This window comes from Phocoena sinus, chromosome 5 (genome assembly GCF_008692025.1).
Source record: "Phocoena sinus isolate mPhoSin1 chromosome 5, mPhoSin1.pri, whole genome shotgun sequence".
Classification (NCBI taxonomy): domain Eukaryota; kingdom Metazoa; phylum Chordata; class Mammalia; order Artiodactyla; family Phocoenidae; genus Phocoena; species Phocoena sinus.
In genome coordinates, this window is record NC_045767.1 from 44,026,444 (window position 1) to 44,050,065 (window position 23,622).

At 44.0% G+C, this 23,622-nt stretch overlaps 1 protein-coding gene across 1 annotated transcript in view; it reads right to left on the reverse strand.

Moving 5' to 3' along the window:
- Positions 1 to 1,050: 1,050 nt before the first annotated feature.
- The window catches only part of PROM1 (prominin 1), a 98,243-nt gene continuing 75,671 nt past the window's right edge, over positions 1,051 to 23,622 (reverse strand). The window contains 14 exon segments of the mRNA XM_032631714.1: positions 1,051 to 1,460; positions 1,928 to 1,952; positions 2,870 to 2,988; positions 6,103 to 6,195; positions 8,883 to 8,951; positions 9,055 to 9,135; positions 9,746 to 9,799; positions 11,729 to 11,821; positions 12,841 to 12,927; positions 13,577 to 13,702; positions 13,704 to 13,724; positions 15,263 to 15,347; positions 17,607 to 17,710; positions 19,289 to 19,412. Coding sequence (XP_032487605.1) covers positions 1,431 to 1,460; positions 1,928 to 1,952; positions 2,870 to 2,988; positions 6,103 to 6,195; positions 8,883 to 8,951; positions 9,055 to 9,135; positions 9,746 to 9,799; positions 11,729 to 11,821; positions 12,841 to 12,927; positions 13,577 to 13,702; positions 13,704 to 13,724; positions 15,263 to 15,347; positions 17,607 to 17,710; positions 19,289 to 19,412 — 1,111 coding nt within the window. The 3' untranslated portion in view covers positions 1,051 to 1,430.

Here is a 23,622-nt window from a genome sequence, read left to right on the forward strand (position 1 = left end):
AATCAGATGAAATGCATGTAGAAGCTGTATCAGTAATTCTCAGGTTACACATGAGAATTACCTGGGATACATCTCAGAAATTCTGATTTAATTAACCAGAGGCAGTGTTTCTCAACCCTGGCTGTACATCACAATCATCTGGGAAACATTTTAAATACACATGCTCAAGCCACATCCCTAACCAGCTACATAAGAATCTCTTGGGATGGGACCCAAACATCAGTAATTCTAAAAAGATCCCCCCTCAGGTGAATCCATTGTGTAGCAGGGGCTGGCATCACTGGGTTAGATGCAGAGACAATTGATTGACACATGCAGTGGGTTATTAATGTGCTCTTAGATACAGACAAATCTTAAAGGTTAAAATTAAGAGGGGAATGAGTCACTATTTTGTGTATGTCTACTAACATTTTTTTTATTTTCTGCCATTTCTGATTTTGGTAATTTACCTTAATTTCTGTGTGTACAGTGTCACTTTCTTTCGTGTTCACTTCTCTATCTCTTTGGCTATTTGCTATTGTTGTTGGGTGACTGTGTGTGTGTGTGTGGGGGGAATAATCTCTCCCCCGCCGCCCACCCGGCCACCAAATTTATGTTCACCTAGAACCTGTGAATGTTTGAAAATAGGTTGTTTGCAGATACGATGAAATGAAGGTGAGCTCATTCTTGCTTAGGATGGGCCCTGACCCAGTGACTGGTCTCAGGAGATAAGGGGAATTGGGACACACACACAAAGGGAAGCTCCATGTGAAGACAGAGGCAGAGACTGGAGTGATACATCTACAAGCCAAGGAAGGCCAAGGATTGGCAGCAATCATCGGAATCTCAGTGAAAGGCCCGGAACAGACTCTCCCTCGGGCTCTCTGAGAGGAACCAACTCTGCTGACGTGTTGATTTCAGACTTCCGGCCTCCATAAAAGTTCGAGAACACATTGCTTTAAGCCACTCAGTTTGTGTGATGTGTTACAGCCACTCTAAGAAAATAATACAGAGACTTCATTGACATCTGTAGTTCAGATCTATTTTTCAATAAGAGGATTAGAGTCATAATTCTGAAATCATTCTTTTATTGTTTACACACAGATCTGCTATTTTCTGGACTTTGTCTAACTAGGAGTCGAAGTTCCCATTGGATGAAATGTGCCCAAATTCCTGTCTTGCTCCAAAGGCTAAACTGGGAATTCATGAATGTTTTACATATTTAAATTTTCATAGAAGGCTCAGATGATTAAAGCAAAACTTCTAAAAAATAGGCGTGTGCGTTTTCCACTCTTAGGCCGGTCAGTGCGTACTCCGTGTGACCTCACTGAACTCTGTAAGCTCCTGAACAGAAGGTTTCTTTCCCAATATTTGGAGATGCTGCAGGTCATGAACTCATGCAGTTGGAGCTGTTTAAAAACTTTGTTCAATTTGTCTGGGTGCCTCAATGTCTACGAGAACCAATATTGGCATTTTCCATTCTGGAGGCTTGATGTCTACGAGAACCAATATTAGCACTTTCCATACTGTAACAAAAATAAATGCACCAAAAACACCATGTTATTTCTAAGATGAAGCATTTACATCATGGATTACAAAGACAATGTAACGGTCGTAAAAAGTATATAACAATTTGTTAAATCTATAAAGAAAGTAAAAAAGTATATTTATATTTTCTTCCCTTTAAAAAACCAAAGATCCAAACAAACATTTTATATATTAATAAATTTAACATAGACGATTTTCATTCATTCAACAAGGATGTCTTTGGTATTCTCCATGTGCCAGCTCTCATTTTAAGAGGCATCAGCATTTATTTTTATCCGGGCATATTTGTTGTTGTTATGTAATTTAATGTTATTATTTTAGTTTTAAAAGTTTGTCATCTAATAATAAAGCCCTCCCCAGTCCCACCTTAGAAATATGGCTTAAAAAAGAAAAGGCTTACTTTTTTCATGGGTATAGTTTCAACACTATAAAACACAAAAAAGGAGATAAAATGATTTTTCAGTTACAATTACAGCTCAACAGTTGCATCCCCCACCTTTTTACTCTAATACAGATGCTGAAAAAGCAAATTCAGGAGAAACACATATTAAGAAGGAGGTAAATGAAGTCAGAATGAGCACATTTTGAATACAAGTTCACCAGGCACAGAGTGAAGGGTGGACCATGGAGCCAAAATGAAAACTAGTAAAAACAGTTATAAAGTAAAGTGCCAAGTCCCTGAGACAGAGGAACTGCAAACAAGAAATAAGAAGGCTGGGGCTTCCCTGGTGGCGCAGCGGTTGAGAGTCCGCCTGCCTGTGCAGGGGACACGAGTTTGTGCCCCGGTCCGGGAAGATCCCACATGCCGCGGAGCGGCTGGGCCCGTGAGCCATGGCCGCTGAGCCTGCGCGTCCGGAGCCTGTGCTCCGCAACGGGAGAGGCCACAACAGTGAGAGGCCCGTGTACCGCAAAAAAAAAAAAAAGAAATAAGAAGGCTGATTAAGGAAGCTGAGACGATTAAGCAAGGGGAAAAAAAGTTAAAATAAGCATAAGAAAACCAGTATAAAAATTTCATCTGAATAGGGATGACCTATTACACTAATATGTATAAAATGGATAACTAATAAGAACCTGCTGTATAAAAACATAAATTAAAAAAAAGAATGTCATATAGCTGTAATCATAAAAAAATTGGGATTGACATATATACACTAATATGTTTAAAATGGATAACTAATAAGAACCTGTTGTATAAAAAAATAAATTAAAAAAAAAAGAATGTCATATAGTTGTAATCATAAAAAAAAAAAGTCAAGTTTAATCGCATCAGAGCCGTTCTTTAGCAAGTGCTCGGAAGGTAGCGCCACTTAGAAAATGATTCCCCAGCCTCTTGTCTACTTACTCATCGTCATATACATCTTCAGAATCCATTCGACGGTAGTACTTAGCCAGCTTTACGGCAAAAATGACAGCCGGAAGTAAAAATGCGGTAGCTTTTCCTATACCAAACCAAAACAAATTCTGCAGGGAAAAAGGAAAATCATGAGGATTAGATGCTTGAAGATGGGAAATGGAAAACAACACCGGCTTGGGGAAAATAACTTTATTTTGCAGTTTTTTTAATGGATTCTAATTTTGTGAACTTAAGATGAGCTGGCCACTGTGTGAAGTGCTACCTATTATTATAATTCATTCCATCTTTCTGAAAACCTTGAATAGATCCTATTGTCGTATTTATTTTATAAATGAGGAACAGAGGCAGCAAGTGCTGAAGCAAGGTTTAGCATCTAGGACACCCCCAAACAACAGCTAACCATCCGACTAGATGGCCCCCGGCTTTGAGGCCAGCCATAAGAGCATGGACAGCCTGCAGGCCTGAGCTCAGATCCTTCTCTGAGTTGTTTTGATGTGAGGGTGGTTCATTAAACTTCCTGGCTTTGCTCTGCCTCTCAACAGTGGGATTGGCAGCATCCTCATCCCATAACACTATTTTGTGAAGAAAACAGATGCAATGCTTGGTACAAAACGATGCCCCCAACAAACGTTCCATGATGAATTTAACCAATCTTTAAGGATGGTCATGGGCTGAATTCAATCCTGTTCTGCCTAAAAAGCAATATTAAAGTATCTTTTTAAAAGACAGCTGCCTATATTCCTAAGTCAGATGTCACACAGAAACCTGGCTTTACGTCTTTTCTCTAAAAGTCTCAAGTCGGAACTCGTAATGCTGAGCCCTCGTTCCCACAAGGCAACATCAGCTGGAGTTGAGTGATGGTTCTTCCTTCAGGAGGGGTTATCTGTCCTCAGTCTGTTGCAGGCCATACCACTAGCTCTTACAGGGGTGATACCCAACATTATTTAACCTGACCCACCAATCAGAACAGAGGTGGCTGTGCACAAGCAGTATGGCTCTGTGGGTACCAGACACTAGCCAGCATCTGGTCTTGGCTTGTTTTGTAAATCTATAACCTTCCAGATCCTTGTAGAGGCTCGAGTCTGCGGCCCCTGCCTTAGGATAACCCTGTAGCACTAGAGCAGCCCTCCCCAGCCCACTGGGAGGTAAAAGGTAGCTCGGACATAAAAACAACCGCCCAGACCCTCACGTCTCGGCCACTGCGCTTCTGCTTTGTTCCTGGTTGAGTTTAGCGTTGGACAGAGTGGCATCACTTGGCCCAGAATTTTCAGTAAATTTGTTCTCCTTTCCCACATATTCTTTTATTGGTAGATTTCCACACTTTCAACCTTGTTTTGAGAGGCTTAGAGCTTTATGACAACCATTCCTTTTACTGGAAGCTGCCTCAATCATTCTGGGTACAATCAAGATATAAAAGAAACATGTTTGCCAGCCAGGAGTCTATTTTCCTGGCCGAGCCAAAGGCCAGAACTCTTCCTTACTCTTTAAACCACCTGCTACAAAGCGCTAGCCTACAGTCTTCCTGAGCATCCTTCAGGCCTCCCCTCCAGTGTTCCCCGATGGTTTTGGAGAGGCACCTGCTAGTTGGGTGATCTGACTGGCTGCGGCAGGCAATGGAGACTGGGCGCAAGGAGAGCAGTTCAGAAGGAACCAGCCTAACTAACCTAGGGCTCCCCTAATGAGGGCTTTAATCAAAGCCCTCAGCAGGGGCTCCAAGCAGCAGACAAAAGGGTACAAAGTCAGGAGGGGAGGGAAGCAGCCAGGAGACCAAGGTGGGGGATCTGCATGGCTGGGAAAGTGTGAGGATCATTTCCATCCAGGTACAAAAGTCCCTCCCAGAGAGACAAGTGATAATGGAACAGAGAGATGGACGGATAGAGCAATCTGAATGTACCGTGACAGGCAGCTATCTGATCATCCTTATGGCCTGTGCCAGACAACACTCCAGATGACAGGGTCACAGCAGTGAACACACAACTCGTGCTCACGGAGTTCAGAGTCTAGTGTGTGTTGCGGGGGACAGGTCTCACCAAAGAGCCACACCAGTGTACAGTACAAACAGCAAAAATATCTCTACAGGAATATCAGAAAGTTCCATGGGAGCCAAATGTAGTTGGGAAGATCAGAAAAACCTTCCCGGAAAAAAAGATATGTTTGAGCTGAAAATGGAACAACAGCAAACATTTATGGAGTGTGTTAATGTACCAGGAAAGATGTTAAGGGCTTTCCATGTAGTCTTTCTTTGAACCATCAAAACAACCCTATTAAGGTGAAGAAGCTCAGAAAAGATAAATAATTTTTCCACGTCATGGAGTTCAGAAAATGTAGAAGTGGAATTTGAATTCAGAGTCTGTGTTCTCAACCATTATATTATAAGACCTAGAGGAGTCAGCTAGGTGGGATATGGGTGTAGAGGGGAAGAATGAGAGAGAAACAGAGGGAGAAGGAGCTTGTGTCTAATTTCTAGGCAGCAGAACTGGCATATGCAAAGGCCCTGGGGTGGGGAAATCTAAATTTTTTTTTTTAACATCTTTATTGGAGTATATAAAGAAATGAAAGAAAACACTGAAGCACAGTGAGAAAAGTGATCAAACAGTACAAAATGTGCCAATGGGCAGGTACCCAATCATGCAGGGCCTAGAGCATGACATTAAGGATCCTGATCCTTCCCGTGATATTAACAGTGAGCCACTGAGGTGCTTTAAGTGAAGGGAATGAGAGGATTGACTCATGGAGAGAGTCAGTGTATATCGAGGAGTGAACAGAGCTGAGGAATAAACTTGGTTAACTGGAACTTACCAGCCCAATGGTAACATCTTAAAAGGCTGTTAACTCAAAAATTAAACTAAGTTTGCTATAGCTTTAGGGTTACATATATAGCTACACTAAGAGTCCTTTGGAATATTGGCACTCTGCACACCGGTGCTGTTCCTTTCTAATTATTTCAGACAAACAGCTTTTTTTCATGAGGGTCTCTTGACTTCTGTAAATAAAATTCAAGTAAGGAATGAAGATATGCAGCGAGGACTTTGACTTTTCTAGCTTATTAGTGTCAGAACACATTCATCTACATTTTAGATCTTAGGTCTTGGATTCTACAACTGTAACAGACCCAAGAAGAAACCTATGTTATATTATAGTGTGAACTACCATCTGAAAAAAAAAAAATCAAAGATAATGAGTTTACTGTGTTTTCTTCTTTTGAAAGATGAAATTCTTACCAGGGGGTCAATAATGTAGCTGCACAGAAAGACATCAATAGCCGAATCTAGAGCGGTGGCCACTGGTTTGCAGGCTGCCATTTGCTCAGTGATCTATGGGGGTAAGAAAAACAGGCAAACTTAGATGGAGCCACACCCACAAAATTCCACAAGAATAAAATTAAACACCCTATTCACTTCTGGCCTGTTCACAAAAAGAATCCTTAGGCCCTCTGGATATGGAGCTGATGGCTGATTTCTATGGATGAGTTCTACGACATAAAAAAGTATGTACTTGAAAGGAAGACCCCGATTCTCTCTGAGCCTTGGTTTTTAGTTCCCCGGTTTGTTATTTGGAAAAGTATCTTGCTGGACTCTGCAGAGACTTAAAGAGTATATGTGGTCAGCACAGTGCCTCAGTCTGAGTTTCTTACCCACCCCCTTTGTAGTCTGACAAAGGATGTGGGAAGAAAGTGGAAAGTTAGGTAATGAATAAGTCTACATTTTAGAACAGGGGTTGGCAGACTTTTTCTATAAAGGGCCAGAGAGTAAATATTTTAGACTTTGCAGGCTCGGCTGAGATGTATCTGTCGCAACTGCTCCACTCTGCCATGGTGGGGCGAAAACAGCCACAGACAATATATGAGCAAATGGGTGTGACTGTGTGCCAATAAAACTTTATTTACAAAAATGGCAGGACCTGCTGACCTCCATTTTAGAAGACAGAAAGCAAAGTACTCATTACTGAGGTAAGACTAAACAAGTGTAATGAATCATAGACAGATGCTCCAATCCCATTAGCTTAAGAAAACTATATTCATTCATTCAAAAAACTCTGGAGTAAGTACAAGAAGCTAGATGCTAGTTCCTGGGGTGGGGAGTGTGTCTTATTTCTTTTCCTTTATTGGTTGGCTCACCTCCCCCTTTTCTTCCACCTCTACCTTACAAGGCAGCCCATATTAATAACATTATGTTTCTCCAAGCTCAAACAACCGTATACACTCTCTTTATAGGCTTTTTCACTGTTAGTTTTATAAAAAGTGGGGTAAGGGTACACATGGGTCAATGCAACAGGATAGAAAACCCAGAAATAAACCCACGCACTAATGGTCAATTCATCTATGGCAAAGGAGACAAGAATATACAATGGAAAAAAGACAGTCTCTTCAATTAGTGGTGCTGGGAAAACTGGACAGCTACATGTAAAAGAATGAAATTAGAACATTCTCTAAGACCATATACAAAAATAAACTCAAAAGGGACTAAAGACCTAAATGTAAGACTGGATACTATAAAACTCCTAGAGGAAACCATAGGCAGAACACTCTTTGACAAAAATTGCAGCAATAGTTTTTGGATCCCTCTCCTTAGAGTAATGGAAACAAAAGCAATAATAAACCAATGAGACCTAATTAAACTTAAAAGTTTTTGCACAGCAAATGAAACCATAAATAAAACAAAAAGACAACCTACGGAATGGGAGAAAATATTTGCAAATGATGTGACCAACAAGAGCTTAATTTCCAAAATATACAAACAGCTTATACAGCTCAATAACAACAAAAAAACAAACAACCCAAACCAAAAAGACAGAAGACCTAAATAGACATTTCTCCAAAGAAGACATACAGATGGCCAACAGGTATATGAAAAGATTCTCAACATCGCTCATTATTAGAGAAATGCAAATCAAAACTGCAATGTGGTATTACTTCACACCAGTCAGAATGATCATCACCAAAAAGTCTACATATAGGGCTTCCCTGGTGGCGCAGTGGTTGAGAGTCTGCCTGCCGATGCAGGGGACACGGGTTCGTGCCCCGGTCCGGGAAGATCCCACATGCCGCAGAGAGGCTGGGTCCGTGAGCCATGGCCACTGAGCCTGCGCGTCCGGAGCCTGTGCTCCGCAACGGGAGAGGCCACAACAGTGAGAGGCCCGCGTACCGCAAAAAAAAAAAAAAGTCTACGTATAATAAATGCTGGGGAGGGTGTGGAGAAAAGGTACTGTAATTCTCCATCGGTTGCGTGCGCCACTGGAAACTTCACTCTGCTCCTCCACTTCTCTCTACTGATTTATTCATGGAGACTTAACTTTATGGACTGAATTTTGTCCCCCAAAGGTTCCCATGTCAAAGTCCTAACCTCCCGTACCTCAGAATGTGACTGTATATGGAGATAGGGTCTTCAAAGAGGGAATTCAGGTAAAATTAGGTCACTAAGATGACTCTAATCCAATAGGACTGGTGTCTTTATAAAAGAAATCTGGACACAGACACAGAAGGAAGACGACGTGGGGACAGAAGGGGAAGACGGCCACCGACAAGTCAAGGAAAGAGACCTCAGAAGAAACCAACCTGCCGACACTTTGATCTTGGACTTCCAGCCTCCAGAACTGTGAGAAAATAAGCTCCTGTTGTTTAAGCCCCCTAGTCGACCAATACACCAATGACATAGCAGGTTCAGTGCTGCCCAGGGCATGTACAAACCACGGCTGCAAATGGACTCTAACGTAAGGAGCTCACGGTTTGCCAGGGGAGACACAGTCGAGGAGACCAGAATCCCTCCAGCAATGAGCAAAGGGAGCCGGGGGAGAATGCAAGGGGCATGCTGTCCGCGGTGGGCAGGCCCGGGAAGCTGCCCGGCAGCTTGTGCCTCCACTTGTGGCTCCTACGTTCAAGGTCCTTTTACTTACCTTCTGTCTAATTTCTGTGAATTTAATTTGATTTCCTCCTGATTTTATCCTAGAAAATGACTCTCCCAAGACACAGCCCCCTTATGTTGATCAACGATAAACCACTTACAGAGATTTTGACCCACTGCAGATAATGTTCGAAGTAGCTGATTATCGTATTCCCATACTTCTTACTTTCCTGGAAAGACATCAAAGAGTAATAAAGCCATTAAAATGACTCTACCATCCTCTGTGATCATGCAGTTATGGTCACACACCCACTTATTGGCATAACCACTTACTTCAGCAATAATTGTGGAGATTCGGTTTGTGATGAAGTCCTGAGCAGAATCCAAACAGCGAATGATATTGGCCACTTTCACCTGGAAAACACAGCAACGCTCAACACGGTATCAAGTGATAAAAGAATTTCATCAGCCAGTTTGTATATTGATGCGAGTACTGTTAACTCAGCCCCACACCCCCACGACTTGCTAGTTAAGACTCTACTAGCTGTTCATGATTGGTGACACCTTCCCTGGCGTGGCTTCCCAGGAGACGGGTATACATCCCCACCCCATGATGAGGAGCTTGGCTCTGGGACTTGCTTTGGCCAATGGCACACAGATGGTGGGTGGCACTGTACTGGTTTTCTAGTGAGAGTGAAAGTTTGTGTGTGGAAGGCACTGCGATTTGGAGGCTGTTTGTCAAGCAGAATTACCTCTGTAAAAGTGACCGATGTACCACCTACACTTGCATCCTACACTTCCAAAACCAGCTTTCTCCTGTGTACATAACATGCCAGGATGCGGTCTTCGTTTACAGAAGTCCTCGCAGAAAGGAGAGGGTGGGAAAACCCAATTTGGTGTTTAAAATGGGTGGATAACTGAGACTTGATTTTACTTAAAGTACCTGTAAAACCCAACATCTCTGAAAGTCTGTGTGTGCTTTTGTAACAAGACCCCAAGACAGAGAAAGAAAACGAATCCTTACCCCCAATCCACTGCTTTTCTGTTGAAGCTCCTTCAATTTTTGGTGCACAGCACTCTGGTGAATAAACACAGATCATATTTCCTGACCTGTAACGTGAAGCTGCGAGATCACGTGCTTTGTATCCCCCCAACCCGTAAGTCAGCCGTCAAATCCGACTTTACTCTGTAATAGTATCATTAGTAACAGTAATACTCTGTAATAGTTTCATTCGAGAACACGAGGAACAATAAAGAAAACCTCACATATTTGGGTAGAAGGAAAGCTGAAGAAGAAAATTGGGATACACATTCTAGAGCTTCAACGGGCAGCACACCATGTGTAAGGTAGCCACAAAACTCTTTTGAATCGGGTTTGCTCAAAGTGGCAGGCATTGTTTACAGTAAAACCTGTTCAACAAGAGTGGCTTAATTTGCATGGTTTAGATGAGGAATTGGCAAACTTTATCGGTTAAGGACCAGATAGTAAATACTGTAGACTCTGTGGACCATACCCTGTCCTAATCTCTCAACTTTGCCCCTTGTAGCCAAAAGCAGCCACAGATCATCTGTCAACTAGGTGGACCTGGCTGTGTTCCAGTCAAACTTATTTGTAAAAACAGGCAGCAGAGGAATTCCCTGGTGGTCCAGTGGTTAGGACCCTGAGCTTCCACTACTGGGGACCCAGGTTCGATCCCTGATCAGGGAACTAAGATCCCGCATGCCGCACGGCGTGGCCAAAATAAATAAACAAATAAGTAAGTAAATAAATAAATACAGGCAGCAGGCCGGAGGGGGCCCACGGCTGCAGTTTTCAGGGCCACAGTTTGCTAACCTCTGGTTTAGATTGTAGGTCACATCCACAGAACAACTTGCCTAATTGTAGGTTGCCCCAACTCCTGAAAAGGCCGAGGAGTCCTGTGTCTACTTGAAGGAAAGCATGTAAGGAACATGTCAACACCAGCTTAAAATGTTAACATATTTGTGCTAGGCATAAAGTATAGCAGAGAGAGAACTGTGGTGAGTGCAGCACACCACGTAAGAAAATTGTAGAGGAGGACTTTGTGAATACTCCACTGAATTAGAAAGGCAGGAGGAAAAATGAAGAGAGAGATGGTAAACACTAGTTCTAGAAGATTCTGAAGGTGGAGTCAAATGGACGAATAAGCTTCTTCAAACCTCAGGCAGGCTGACTCTGTAACCTGGTTCCCACGCAGTCTTCCCCTTGACGGCTGCAAACATGACCCTCCCATATGCAAGCATAGTAATAATGGCTCCTTTTTTGCAGAGTCCCTCTGGGAGGTCAGATCCTTCATGTCCAAGAGCCAGCTACAGTGAGGCAAGGACCCTTCCCACCATTTTTAGATGAGAAAACCGAAAGCCACAAGACTTCGGAGAGGCAGAAGCAAGATTTGAAATCAGGTCGGCCTGACTCCAGAGCCCATGTTCTTTCTCTGTTACAAACTGCCTTTCTGGCATTTAGGAAAGAAGCCGGAAGGCAGACAGGAAAGAAAAGACAGGAAGAGTGAGAAAGCTGGACGGAAGAGAGGGGCAAAGGACATCGGAACAGGGAGTAGAGCTAAATGAACGTGGAAAGAAGGACATCGCCTGGCCTCACATATTTCATGGCAGGGTGTAAAGGACAGAGAGTTTTGATAAAAATAAACTAAGTAAGAGTGAGTCCAGCACTTCAGCTGCTGCATGGCTTAGGGGAGCCTGTTTAAGGCCATGGAAACGAGAGAAAAACAGAGGAGGCAACCAGAGATTTAAAATAACTGTTCACACTCAAATGGAAAAAGGCAACAAAGAGGCAGAAAATCTGTGGTGAAAATTGAAAATGTGTCCTCTTCAAAGCCCAGCTACTATCATTTATTTTAAAAATAGCTCAATTTCTTAGCCTGGCGTCAACCAAATTTGACCTACGCACGACATATCAATATATCATTAGGCTAGGTGAAACAGAGTTTGCCCAGGTCACAGCGAAATATCAAAGGTTGTTGATTGTTACCATTAATTTTTGCAAAGGAATGATTTCGTCACGATGAATATTTCTTAAGATTCCTGCATTATTTTTCAGGGTCTGTTTCAAATTTCCTGGGGGCTACAAAGAGAATAAAGTAAATAAATATTAGTACCTGTTTCCAGACTCTGGAGCGCTCTCTCTAATCAGGACAGAAGTATGCAGCCCTTATATGATGACGAACTTGGAGGGACAGTGCCAAGACACCCTCCTCCAAACCATGAACTCTCAACAATAACCCACCCGCATCGGTTCTTCTGAGTGCCTGAGGCTGCCTTCTCTCTCTCTCTCATCCTCTCTCTCTCTCCACTTCACCGTAATAAAGCCACTGTAAAGCTGCTTTACAGTAGCTATAGCTCCATTTTACAGATGAGAAAACCAAGGCTCAGTCAACTGAGAAATTTTATTTAACCCCACACTTAAATCGTTTTTAGTATAGTAACGTCTAACAAGCGTTACTACTGCCTCCATTTAACAGATGAGGAAACTGAGGCATATGGGGTGAAATATTGTGCCTAAGTTCCCACAGTTAGGAAGAGGCTGACTCAGGATTTAAAATCCTGGTCTTCCCCCAGAGTCCAGGTCTGCTGCTTTGTGAAAGGGACCAGTTACAGCCATTAGTCACCAACCAGCAGAGAAGCTGGTAATGGGGAAGCTTATGGGGCTTGGATGGTGTCCTTTGCCCTCCCTTATCCGCTCATTATTGCGATGCAAAGCACCAAACGGGATCTCCCTCCCATGTCCTCAGTTACCATTCCCTACATTGGCAAGAAAAACGTGTGCACAGGTGTTTGGCAGTGGAGGGGTGGATGGAAGTGAAAGCAGGTCCGGTGCTCAAGCAGTGAGGGGGGGGGGGTGGGGGCATAGCAGCACCACGAGCAGAGGCTGGGAAGAGCCTGCACCCTGAAGCTGCCCTGGGAACCTTCACACCGCTCACGGACTGTGGCGCCATGTGGCAGTGGCTGCTGATGGGAACTTTTAACATGCACAGAGCGGCGTGTTTAAACAAGGGTTACTTGTGGTACGAGAACCTCTTCCATAGCTTCTCTAAGAACGTACTGACATTTCACATCTACAACAATGACAGCCTTGAACCGGACCGTTTGACACTCACCAAATGGGTTGGCTTTTACTTCTGATTCATTTGCAAATGATAAAAGATTCACTTTTGTGGGATTTTTCCCAGTTCTACAAAAGAGGTGTAAAAAGCTGTGTTATGGATACGGGATTTTTTGAACCTAACAGCATTTTAATAAGCAACAGAGTGAACATGAGTCCACAGCCATAACTAAGGCTAGACACTCTAAGGACTAGACACATCTGCATTCTTGTTTATACACACAGTATTATTGTATTCACCATAAAGAGAAATAAATACTGATACATGCCGTAATGTACATGAATCTCAAAAACGTTGGGCTACATGAAACAGACCAGTTAAGGTTATCAGACGCAAAAGGTCACATACTGTACGATTCCATTCATATGAAATATCCAACATAGGTAAATTCACAGAAACTGAACACAGAGCGATGGTTGCCAGGGGCTGGGAGTGGGAAATGGGGAGCAATTGCTTAATGGGATCGAGCTTTCTTTTGGGGTGACGAAGGTTCTTTGGAACTAGATAGAGATGATAGTTATTTAACATTGTGATTATACTAAATTCTAGTGAATGTGCTCACTTGGTAAAAGAGTTAATTTCATGTTGAGTGAATCTCATCTCAATAAAAAAACAAAAATAAAAACTAACAAACAAAAAATATTTTATACACACACACACACACACGATGCCCTAACTTTTCCCCAAAAGATCATGTGTGAACATAGGGGTCATACCGCAGCCATGAAGGCCCCATAGTCTATTTTGTCTATTCCTGAAGAATTGAAGTCCATAAGGTTTCTTCTTCCTGCCTCATCCAGCAGAACTATGTTGTCAATTCTTATATTCATATTTTCAAAATTAATTATTTATGTTTCCGGTATGCTGCATAATAAAAAGGAAAGATATAAATAAATCCACTCTTCTCCAAAAACATCACCTACTTAATGCTTTAGAAGAGCAATAAATTACACAGGCCAAAACGAATACACACGTACCTGACTGGCGTTTCTTCCAGGCTCTCTTCTCTCCCTCCCATTCCTTCCCCGCCTCCCTGCCCTATGCCAAGCACTATGTGAGGAGGTGGAATGCAAAACAAAATCATATTGCATGTCCACCTCAAAGATCTCAAAGGGAAGAGGCAGTGTCGTGATAAAGGCACACGAAATGCATTGGGACACCAGGTGCAGAGCCTTTCAAGGCAGGAGGCTGGGAGGGCAACAGAGAGGAGGTGACTTCTGAGCAAGTCTTGACAAACAGAGATGCTGAAGGGGCTGGGCAGGCTGCTTTCCAGGGGAAGGAGGCAGCATGCACTGGACTTGGGTAATAGAGAGACTTGAGATCAACGGGAACGTGGTTCATGACTTGGGCCTTCTCCCACCCTACTCATCACGGTGCACCAAGAAAATGGCACGTTGCATAATGAGTAAATGAGTAGAGGGCATCGATTAGGGCTTGCTTGCAAAGTTATATTTTATTTATAAATACATGCAAGCTATATTAGGGAAGAGAATCCGAAATTTGTATACAGCTTTCAAATAAACCTCTTTCACGTCTGAAAATCATCAGGCTGTTGTGGACCTCACGGCAAACCCTGGAAGCCTTCTGTGACGCCTCAGTGGGTAAGCCATGGGGTTTGGGGAACAACTTCTCCCCTTGATTTTCCTCGGTAATTGCTTCTGTATCGGAAGCCCAGAAGAAGCAAGGTTCCTTAGATTCTCTCCTGCACAGCTGAGAAGGCCAGAAGGCCTCCAGGTATGAGGGAGTGGGCACAGCCTAGGGCTAAGGGTGTCCTAGGCCTGGGCTGCTGAAGCCCCCCTGCCCCTTCCTCCAGCCAGTGTGCTCTACAGGGATCTCTCCTTGGAGTCTGAACACTCAAGGCTTGGGTGCTGGTCTGGGCAAAGGAGGAGGAGAGGTCATTCATTCCCTCTGTCCCTTCCATCCTTGTTGCCACTCTGTCTCTTGTTAAAGGCCTATCTGGGAGCCCTGGGGCCACAGCCATCATTCATAAGGAGTGAGGGCTCTGTGGGCCACGGTTCTTGTCCCCACTCAGGGATGTGACAGAAAAGGATGGCTGGTCTGGGAGAGTCAGTATCCCTGGGAAACAAGTGGGGTTTGTGCCTCCAGGAACAGGGACACTCAAAGGATAAACTCTTTCCCTGTGAAGTTGTCTGCAGGGATGCCCCTGGAGAGGATCTTCCATCATCTGCTAGAGAAAACTCATGCCTCAAGAAAGTCAACTGGTCGAGGGTGATGCAAATATTTTGGAATTAGGTAGAGAGATGAGAGTTGCATAGCCTTGCAAATGTACTAAAGTCACTTTAAAATGGTTAATTTTTATCTTACGTGACTTTCATAAAAAAAAAAAGACAACTGAATTTAGTAAAGAAATGTTAATTTTCTGATTGGTTCTAATTACTCACCTCTTTAATGCTGAGATGTTCACTGATATTGTAGGTGTTCTCTAGCTTAAGTGTGCTATAAATGCCTTTATTTTCTTTGCAATCACTGAGGGAATAAACAGAGAAATCAGGATCCAGAAAGGCAGCTGTGGCTACCTCTGTCCACTGCTAAGGATGGTGAGAAAGGCGAACTGTTCGTCTTTGTTTAATCTGTGACCACAGACGTGGCATCTGGTGTGGACACAGAAGGCCACCTCCAGTGGCTGCACGAACCCCCGGGTGCCCGCCATTCCTCACTTCGTTCCCTGTTTTACTAAATGTCCCATGTTTGCAACAGATACACTAGGACTGGTAAATACTACATTCCTTCTATCTGTGTCCTTTGTGTTCTTTCAGTGCTGTGAGTAATAACAAGTTTACAATTGGGAAGAAATAAACCCTAATCTAAAAAAACAACAAATGTCAGAAAGAGGTAAGTTACAAAGCACTATCATTAAAAGATTTTCATAAAAGATTAAAACTCTATCAAGCCCCTGACAGACCATCTCCCTCCATATTTCCAGGGTTGAGCTTCACCTACTAAACCTAAGGTTGGACTAAGGGTAGGATGGAGATAGGGAGGGGGCAACAAACATCCAAACGGTAGGTCCACTTCGGCTATAAACCTAACTTGGCCTCACTTCTCCGTGCTTCTTTAAAATGTGACAAACGCTTCCTCGGCTGAGCTAAGCAGGGTGGCCTCATCTGATGCATATCCTTGCCACCCAGATGGCCACTTCCTGGGGCACCTCTTCCTTGTGCAGTAGCCAAGGCCCTCCAGTCCCGAGGGATGCCTGGGAGAAGCAACTTTCCCACATCCCCAAGAGGTGGATACTCCTCTCCAGGGAGCCCCACAGTAGGTTGGCATTGGAACAGAGTCTGATACACTAACCAACAGAGGTAAGACCAGAGAGTTCCACGGGAGCCAGAATCACAAAGAGCAGGCAGACCAGGCAAAGGAGCTCGGCCTCCTCCGAGCCTAGGGATGGAGTAACTGTGCACAGAAACTCCGATGAATTGAAAATGTCTACCGAGAACATGCTGTTGAGAAGGCTCCTGTGACCCTCTGGGCAAAGTAGAAGACCACAGTTGATGACCATTGCCTGCCATGGAGGCAGGTGTGAGTGATTGACACCTGTGCCGCTTGTTTGCTGTCTCATTCGCTAGAGGTGATGGGGAGCTGGTGATACTCAGATTACTATTGTCATCATCCCCTATTGAAGCGACAGGAAGTGGAACTGCCCAAGATCACAAAGGCCCCCGGCGGTAGAGCCAGGACTGGAGCCCAGGCAGCCTGACTGTACAGCCTGGATCTCCAGCTGCATTGCAATTAGCATGTCCTGAGATTTGGACCTGACGAAAGAAATGTTCACATATTGAGGTCTCGGGAAGTCATTCTGGCTTCTACGTGATTTAACTCAAATTTTATGCTAACTAAAACAAGCTGTTTGTGGCCTGTCAAACACACACTGTACATCGGCTTTAATTATGAAAGAAAAGGGTACATTGACCAGAAGTGAAGAATGTCCATGTTAAAATAAAGATTAAATATCTCCCCTCCCTGGGACATCTATGTTGGTACTCCTTTGATGATAAGACTCCCTTCCCAGGTGCCAAGGCCACAGTGATTCACTGTGTATATCCTGATCTGTTTTTTTTTTTTTTTTGAAATCTTTAATGAATGTATCCCTGACTTGTTTAATGTTCTTTGTTCTGACAAGATATAAAACTATTCTGAAAAGCCATGGTTCTCTGGAACAATTCCTCAGAGCTATATGTGAGGCTGTCTCTGGGGCTATAGTCATCAGTTTGGCTCAAATAAAACTCTTTTCTATTCCTATTACAGACTGTTTATTGATTTTCTTCTTCTTTCTTTTGCCACACCATGGCTTTCGGGATATTAGTTCCCCGACCAGGGATTAAACCTGGGCCCTGGCAGTGAAAGCGCTGAGTTGTAACCACTGAACCTCCAGGGAATTCCCATGTTTACTGACTGTTTCCATCAACAGACCCATCCAATGAATTCTTGTTATATGGCATTTACTTGGGGCAGGGTGATTCTTAAACAAGAATGCATTTTAGGGTCACTGTTACCAGTGAATTCTAGTAATTAAGACAGGGCGGCTTGGGACAGCACCATCCTAAGGCCTAGAAGGCTTTCAGGGAAAGGATTATCTTTTTGGTCTTACTGCTAAGACCAGAGAACAGCTTACTTCTAAAACTGGAAAGTTGACCGTTAAAATTAAAGACACGTTGAAAGCAAAATTCTCATTGTAAAAACACAACATTCTAAGTAGCAAAAAATGCATGATGCAATTATTTATACCTGTAAACTTGTTCAAAAGTGAGATGAATATCTGATTTGTTAAATACCATGCCAGAGAGATAGTATTTCCAATCGGCATTTAGTAAATATGGCGTGTCCAAAACCTAGAACAAATTTAAAAACTTTTTTATAAAGACAGTTTTACACTAACATACATGCATATAATAAAATGAATATTCTGTTCAATATACGGCATCTGGGGGATTTTTATACCATGATTTTCCTCATTGACTTTCAACTTAAAACTAGAAAATAATAGTGTGATTGGAATAAAGATATCGACCACTGGATAGCATTAGTAGGAATTATTGAGACTACTTTTGGGGGGGAACATTTCATTTTAGTAAAATAAACACATTAGAAATGGGAGAAAAATAGATAATTTGATTCAGGATATCTAATAGAAAGCCATGAAGCAGTAGACCCAGATCTTCACTACTTCCCTCTAGACAAAAGGAATTAAATCTGGCACAATCTTTGACTTCACATTATGTATATTTAAGGTGGGCTAATTGGTACATGACTGTATATACACTTACGGAGTGTAAACGGTTTCAAAATATCCTCTATTTTTTAAGAGTTCCTTTTTAACAATTTAACACAGTACAAAAGATGATGAAGTCTGGTTTGATATGTTATTATTATTTTTTATCAAGAGGCCAAATGGAGATAATTTGACAAACTGATGCTCCCGATTTAATTTTCCTCAACCAACTGAGTAATTAAAACACCACCACCACAACTGGTTTATTTCAGCAAGCATTCACCGGATTTTATAACAGATTTGAGGTGAAAAAATATATACAATAAAATAGGAGAACAAATATATTTTTAAAATCAGAATCTAGAGAAAAACACTGGAAAGCCAAAGTTAGAAGACAGACATGCAGATCAAAACTTCCTCATTAACTAATGAAGCTAAACTTGCACCTGGTGCCCTAGAGCGTGAAGTAGTTGGTCTTAGATGGAGAAAGTGAAGCTTGAATTCAGTTCCCAACTACCTCGTCAGATTTCCACCAGGGACAGCCCTCAGCTATGAGGTGTGTCATTTATCAGTCTCTTTCACTTCAAATTTACGACCCTCAAACCATCTGTGTGGGCAGCTGTCATCTGGGAAGTTAGGTGAAATGTCAGAAACCTCTTGAGGTATAGAAGGAACCCGGGAACTTATCCTCTGATGTTCTGCATTTGGGAACTACTGCTGAGGAGAATTGTATTCTCCCCAAATATTACAATCAACATTGACGAGCAAGCCTTAATTCCTGGTACTGATTTCACTTACATTAAAAAAGAAAAAATACAGTCGACCCTTCAACGACATGGGTTTAAACTGCAAGGGTCCACTTATAAGAGGATTTTTTTCAGTAGTAAATACTACAGTACCGCACGGTCCAAGGTTGGTTGAATCCAAGAAAGGAGATATGGAGGAACCGTGCATACGAAAGGCCGAATATAAATTGCATGCAGATTTTGAGGTGCGTGGAGGGTCAGCGCCCCCGACTCCCTGTGGTTCAAGGGTCAACTGTACTGCCACATTTTTTGCTCTGACAAATAGATGGAATCTCAGCCTACTGAATACAAACCACCTGTTCATCTTTTTGCTCTCGAAGAAACCCACAAGAAAGGGGAAAATAAAAGTTTTGGCTCAAGCTCTTCATAATGGGCACAAAAACCATGTTTACCTGGAATAACATTTTGTTTTGGTAAGGTTCACAGACCAGTTTTTCCACATTTCCACCAACAACAAAAGTCAGAACCACGATGGTCATCAATAGCCAACAAAAGAAGAAACTGAATCCAACCCCACTGGAAAAAAATAGAAATAAAGTGAATAATTCTACAAGGAATTATTCAATATTACCTACTAGTACTTACCCATTCTACCTATTCAGTGTATAAAATGACCTGGAGTCTTCAGCTTTCTGCAGGTTAAACGGGTCGGCCTACCGAGGGGTGCAGACAGGAAGTACCAGGCGCTTGTTTAGGGAACACTTAGGACTGAGTCCCTCGCTCGCTTGCAAGCCCAGCACGGTGGTTCAGACATGGGCTCTGGAGTCATTTGAGTGAAGCAAGGCTTTCCAGTGAGGGAGGAGGTTGTAAGGCAGTGTCAATGAAAAAATGTTGCCTGACATATCAGTAAACAAAGGATGTTGCAGCCATCAATCCATCACATTCTATCTGCTCCATCAGTGAGCACTGAGGGAACTCAGGATAAAAACAGGATGCCCACCATCAAGTCATCAGCTACTGCAGCCCCCTTCCAACAGGGGCACCTTGAGAGACTCAAGATGAAGTGCAGGATGCTGGCACTTCTGAGGTGCAGGGCAAAGGAATGATTTCAGTGAGCCCAGACTCTTGCATCTTCCATACATAGAAAAGTGCTAAATTCCTTAACTTGGGATGTCTGGTTTTCTTTAATGAACAGTCACCTTCTGATGTTCCTACCACCTGGTCCTTGTTGCAGAAACTCTTCTGTATCCGGGCTCCTCCCTTACGTCTACGGAGCAGTCCCTCAGAGAGATCTGAGAGGCTGCATCCTGGGCTTAAGTCCTCAGTTTTGTCTGCCGAATAAAACATAATTCTCAGCTTTCAGGTTGTGCATGTTTTTCAGTTGACAGTAGGAAATGTACTCTTGGGAGTCTGAAAGGGGCTGACGTAGCTCTGCATCCAGAGAGATGGCAGAGAACGAGCAGTGAACGGCAGCTTGAGAGGCAGGTAGGGGCGAGCTGGGGGGGGCATGGGGGATGCAGGGAGGGAAAGCTATTGAAGACCTTTAAGCACCAGAGGAACACACCCCCATTTCTCTCTGAAGAAAAGCCCTCTTGGCAGAGCGTGAAGGATGGAGGGACAGGTGCCCATGTGGAGGAGGATGCCACAAAGGAGGCTGCTTCTAGCCCCAGATGGTGGCCTGATGCAGCTGGCGGTAGTGGAGGGGAGCCAGCGGGTGAAAGCGGTGTGACCTAGGAGGCAGATGCAGCAGGACGTCCTGAAGACGTGCGCTGGAGGTGAAGGAAAGGGAGGGCAAGGGGCACCAGGGCTTGTCAGCAGCAGGAACAGGGAGGGCAGAGATCGGCTTCTGGTCATGTTGCCTGGGAGACATCTCGGAGGACATGCTGTGGAGGAGTCTGCCAGGTGTTTGGAGCGCAGATGCCTGGGTTACAGACCTACTTTAGTGAGTCAGTGGCTTAGGAATGATGACTGATCCCTGGGGCTGGGGTTGGAGGGAGAAGCAGCCTAGGACTGGGCCTGGGGACCTCACCATTTGGAGAACAGGTGGTGGAGAGAGAGGCAGCAAACGAGACCAAGATGAAGGGTCAGGGAGGTGGGAAGGAGACCATGAGGATGTGAGGTCACTGATGGGGTATGAAGGAGTGTTTGCAGAAGGAGTGGCAGCTGTTCCAGTCACTGCTGTGAGGACACGGTCAAGAAGGACTCAAAGAAGTCCACTGTACTGGAGACACAGAAGTCACTGCTGACCTGAAAGTGGCCGGCAACGAAGCCACAGTGGTGTAGGCTGGGCAGGAGGTGGGAAAGCAGGAGACGGGCAGGAGACGGGCAGCAGGCACAGATCTTTATTTTGAGACATCTGCGCAGAGAGTGGAGTTAGATGGAGAAAGGGGTATTGGTAGGGGGTTTTCTGTTTTGGTTTTTAAGGAGGGGAGGAGAACAGAACATGTTTAAGTGTTTGGAAGAAAGTCTAGGAGAGGAGATGAGAATGAAGATGCAGGAGAAAGAAGGGAGGCTTTGTTCCATCCTCGGGATGGTGGGTGGGGATGGGCTGAGAGCACAGCGGGGATGCTGGGGAGCGGGGGAGCCTAGATGGGAGAGACCCTTTTGCCTCTGTCTTCCCATGCCTGTGAGCACAGGTGCCTTCAGAGGTTTGGAGGTGGCAAGTTTATGATGGCTTCTATTTTCTCCGTGAAGAGAAAGGTAAGCCCATCAGCGAAGAGAAAAGGAAATTAAGGAGGATGGATGCATCAGAGTGGAAAGACAATCGCAGAATAAAGGAAGGGAGGGAGGGAGTTAAGAAGGAACTTGAAGGGCTGTGGAGGGTCCACGTGAGGTGGGGAATCACAATTCTGTAGGGATCCTAATGTGCTCTGCTGTGTGACTTTTCTCTAGCAGTGCCCAGTGGCCCCGCTGGAGACACAGAGGGAGCAAACTCTTAAATCAGTCTAGATGGAATAGCCGAACCCTGTACCATCGCTGGCGCACACCAGGAAGGACCCTAGGAAGTGTGCAGGCTGATGCTCTCAATCACAACGCTCCCAAAGGGCATGGCTCCCCCCCAGTGCAAATGCTCAAGCCATAATTAGAAACATCTGCACGGCTCCTCCGAAATAAACAGCAAGGAATGTTTGCTGGTGGGGCCCTAAGTCCCTTTGGACCTTCTCAGACCAACAGGGTTACTGCGTTAGGGAAAGAGTGAAGAAGGGGAAGGTGTGTGAAGGCTCTGCCAGGCACCAGGCTTCTAACTGTGGGCATCAGAGGGTGTGTGTATGTGTGTGTGTGTGTGTGTGTGTGTTAGTTACAAACCTCTGAGAGAACACTTCACTTCAAAACAACCCCACTGCTCTAAAGAGCATGCTGTTAACATTTCCAGCCTTTGTTTTCTAAATATGCATGTATTGGGCTTCCCTGGTGACGCAGTGGTTGAGAGTCCACCTGCCGATGCAGGGGACACGGGTTCGTGCCCCGGTCTGGGAAGATCCCACGTGCCGCGGAGCGGCTGGGCCCGTGAGCCATGGCCGCTGAGCCTGCGCGTCCGGAGCCTGTGCTCCGCAGTGGGAGAGGCCACAACAGTGAGAGGCCCGCGTACCGCCAAAAAAAAACGAAAAAAAACCCAAAACACACGTGCATAATTTTGTGGGCCCTTGTCAAACATCTTAGAAACTTTCGTCAGCCACCCAGGACAGCCAACCTCTCTATCCTTTCAGCGGCCACATAATCTACTCCAGCCTCCGAAGTGGCTGCCTTGTGTGCTACTTCGAATGCCTCACTGTCACAACTAACACCACAAAAACACGTCTCTGCTCAAAATGCTTTTCCCATAGTTTGGTCTACTGCCTCAAAATAAATTCCCTAAAATGGGAATGACCTGCTATAGCCTGACAAACTGCTCTCTGAAATATCTATAACCACTGAAACTGCCACCAGCCGTATGTAATATGCCCACGGCAACACGTGATCTTAGTTTCTCTTCAGAGGTCTCGATAATCTGGGCATTGTTTTCAAGAGCTAAAATTGGAAGTTTTATAACGGTCTTTGGTACAAGAGATTGTTTTCTGGTTGCCTTAATTAGGTCTCCTTATCTCTGGGGAAACCATCCATATTCCCCCCGTAGATGTACGTTCACCACTGCATCCCATTCAGCCCCTAAAATGCTCCCTGGACCCTCAGAAGACACAGGATAGGAGCCAGGACTCTCTGCTTCCCTCCTTCCAGGTCTTTCACTGGGATCCTCTTGGGAGGCAAGGATTCTTGCTTGGTTGTTGAAGAGACCATGCTCTTGATTGGATAACGTCACCGTTTTTAAAGAGCAGGTGGTGTTTTGGTTGAAGCTGAACTAAATATACTCTTTCTCATTTCTACAAGCAAGTAAACAATTATGAAGGAGAAACGGCATTCCTCTAGTTAGTCTGATTAGTCTATCCAGTTGTTTACCAGATGTCTCGAGAGAGATGGAGAATTCTGCTAAGCGTAGCAAAGCAAGCCATGATGAGTGGTAGGCTTCGACAGTACAGAAATCCCAGTCTGCAGACCTCCCAAAATGCATCTGACAGCAGCTTATAGTTACCAGCCTTTTCCCCACTGCTGAGATAAATCCTACGGCTCCTAAGCCATAGATTTCCATGTGACTTTAACCCTTTAGAGAGATTCCTTAATCTGCAGAAGTGAGTATTACAGCCAAACTGAAGTTGCTCTTAGCCTCCACTAATTTACTCATGACTCTCCTATTTTTTATTCTTTGAAGCTAGATATCACATTTTTTGGTTTCATCCCTAAAAGTGGAATA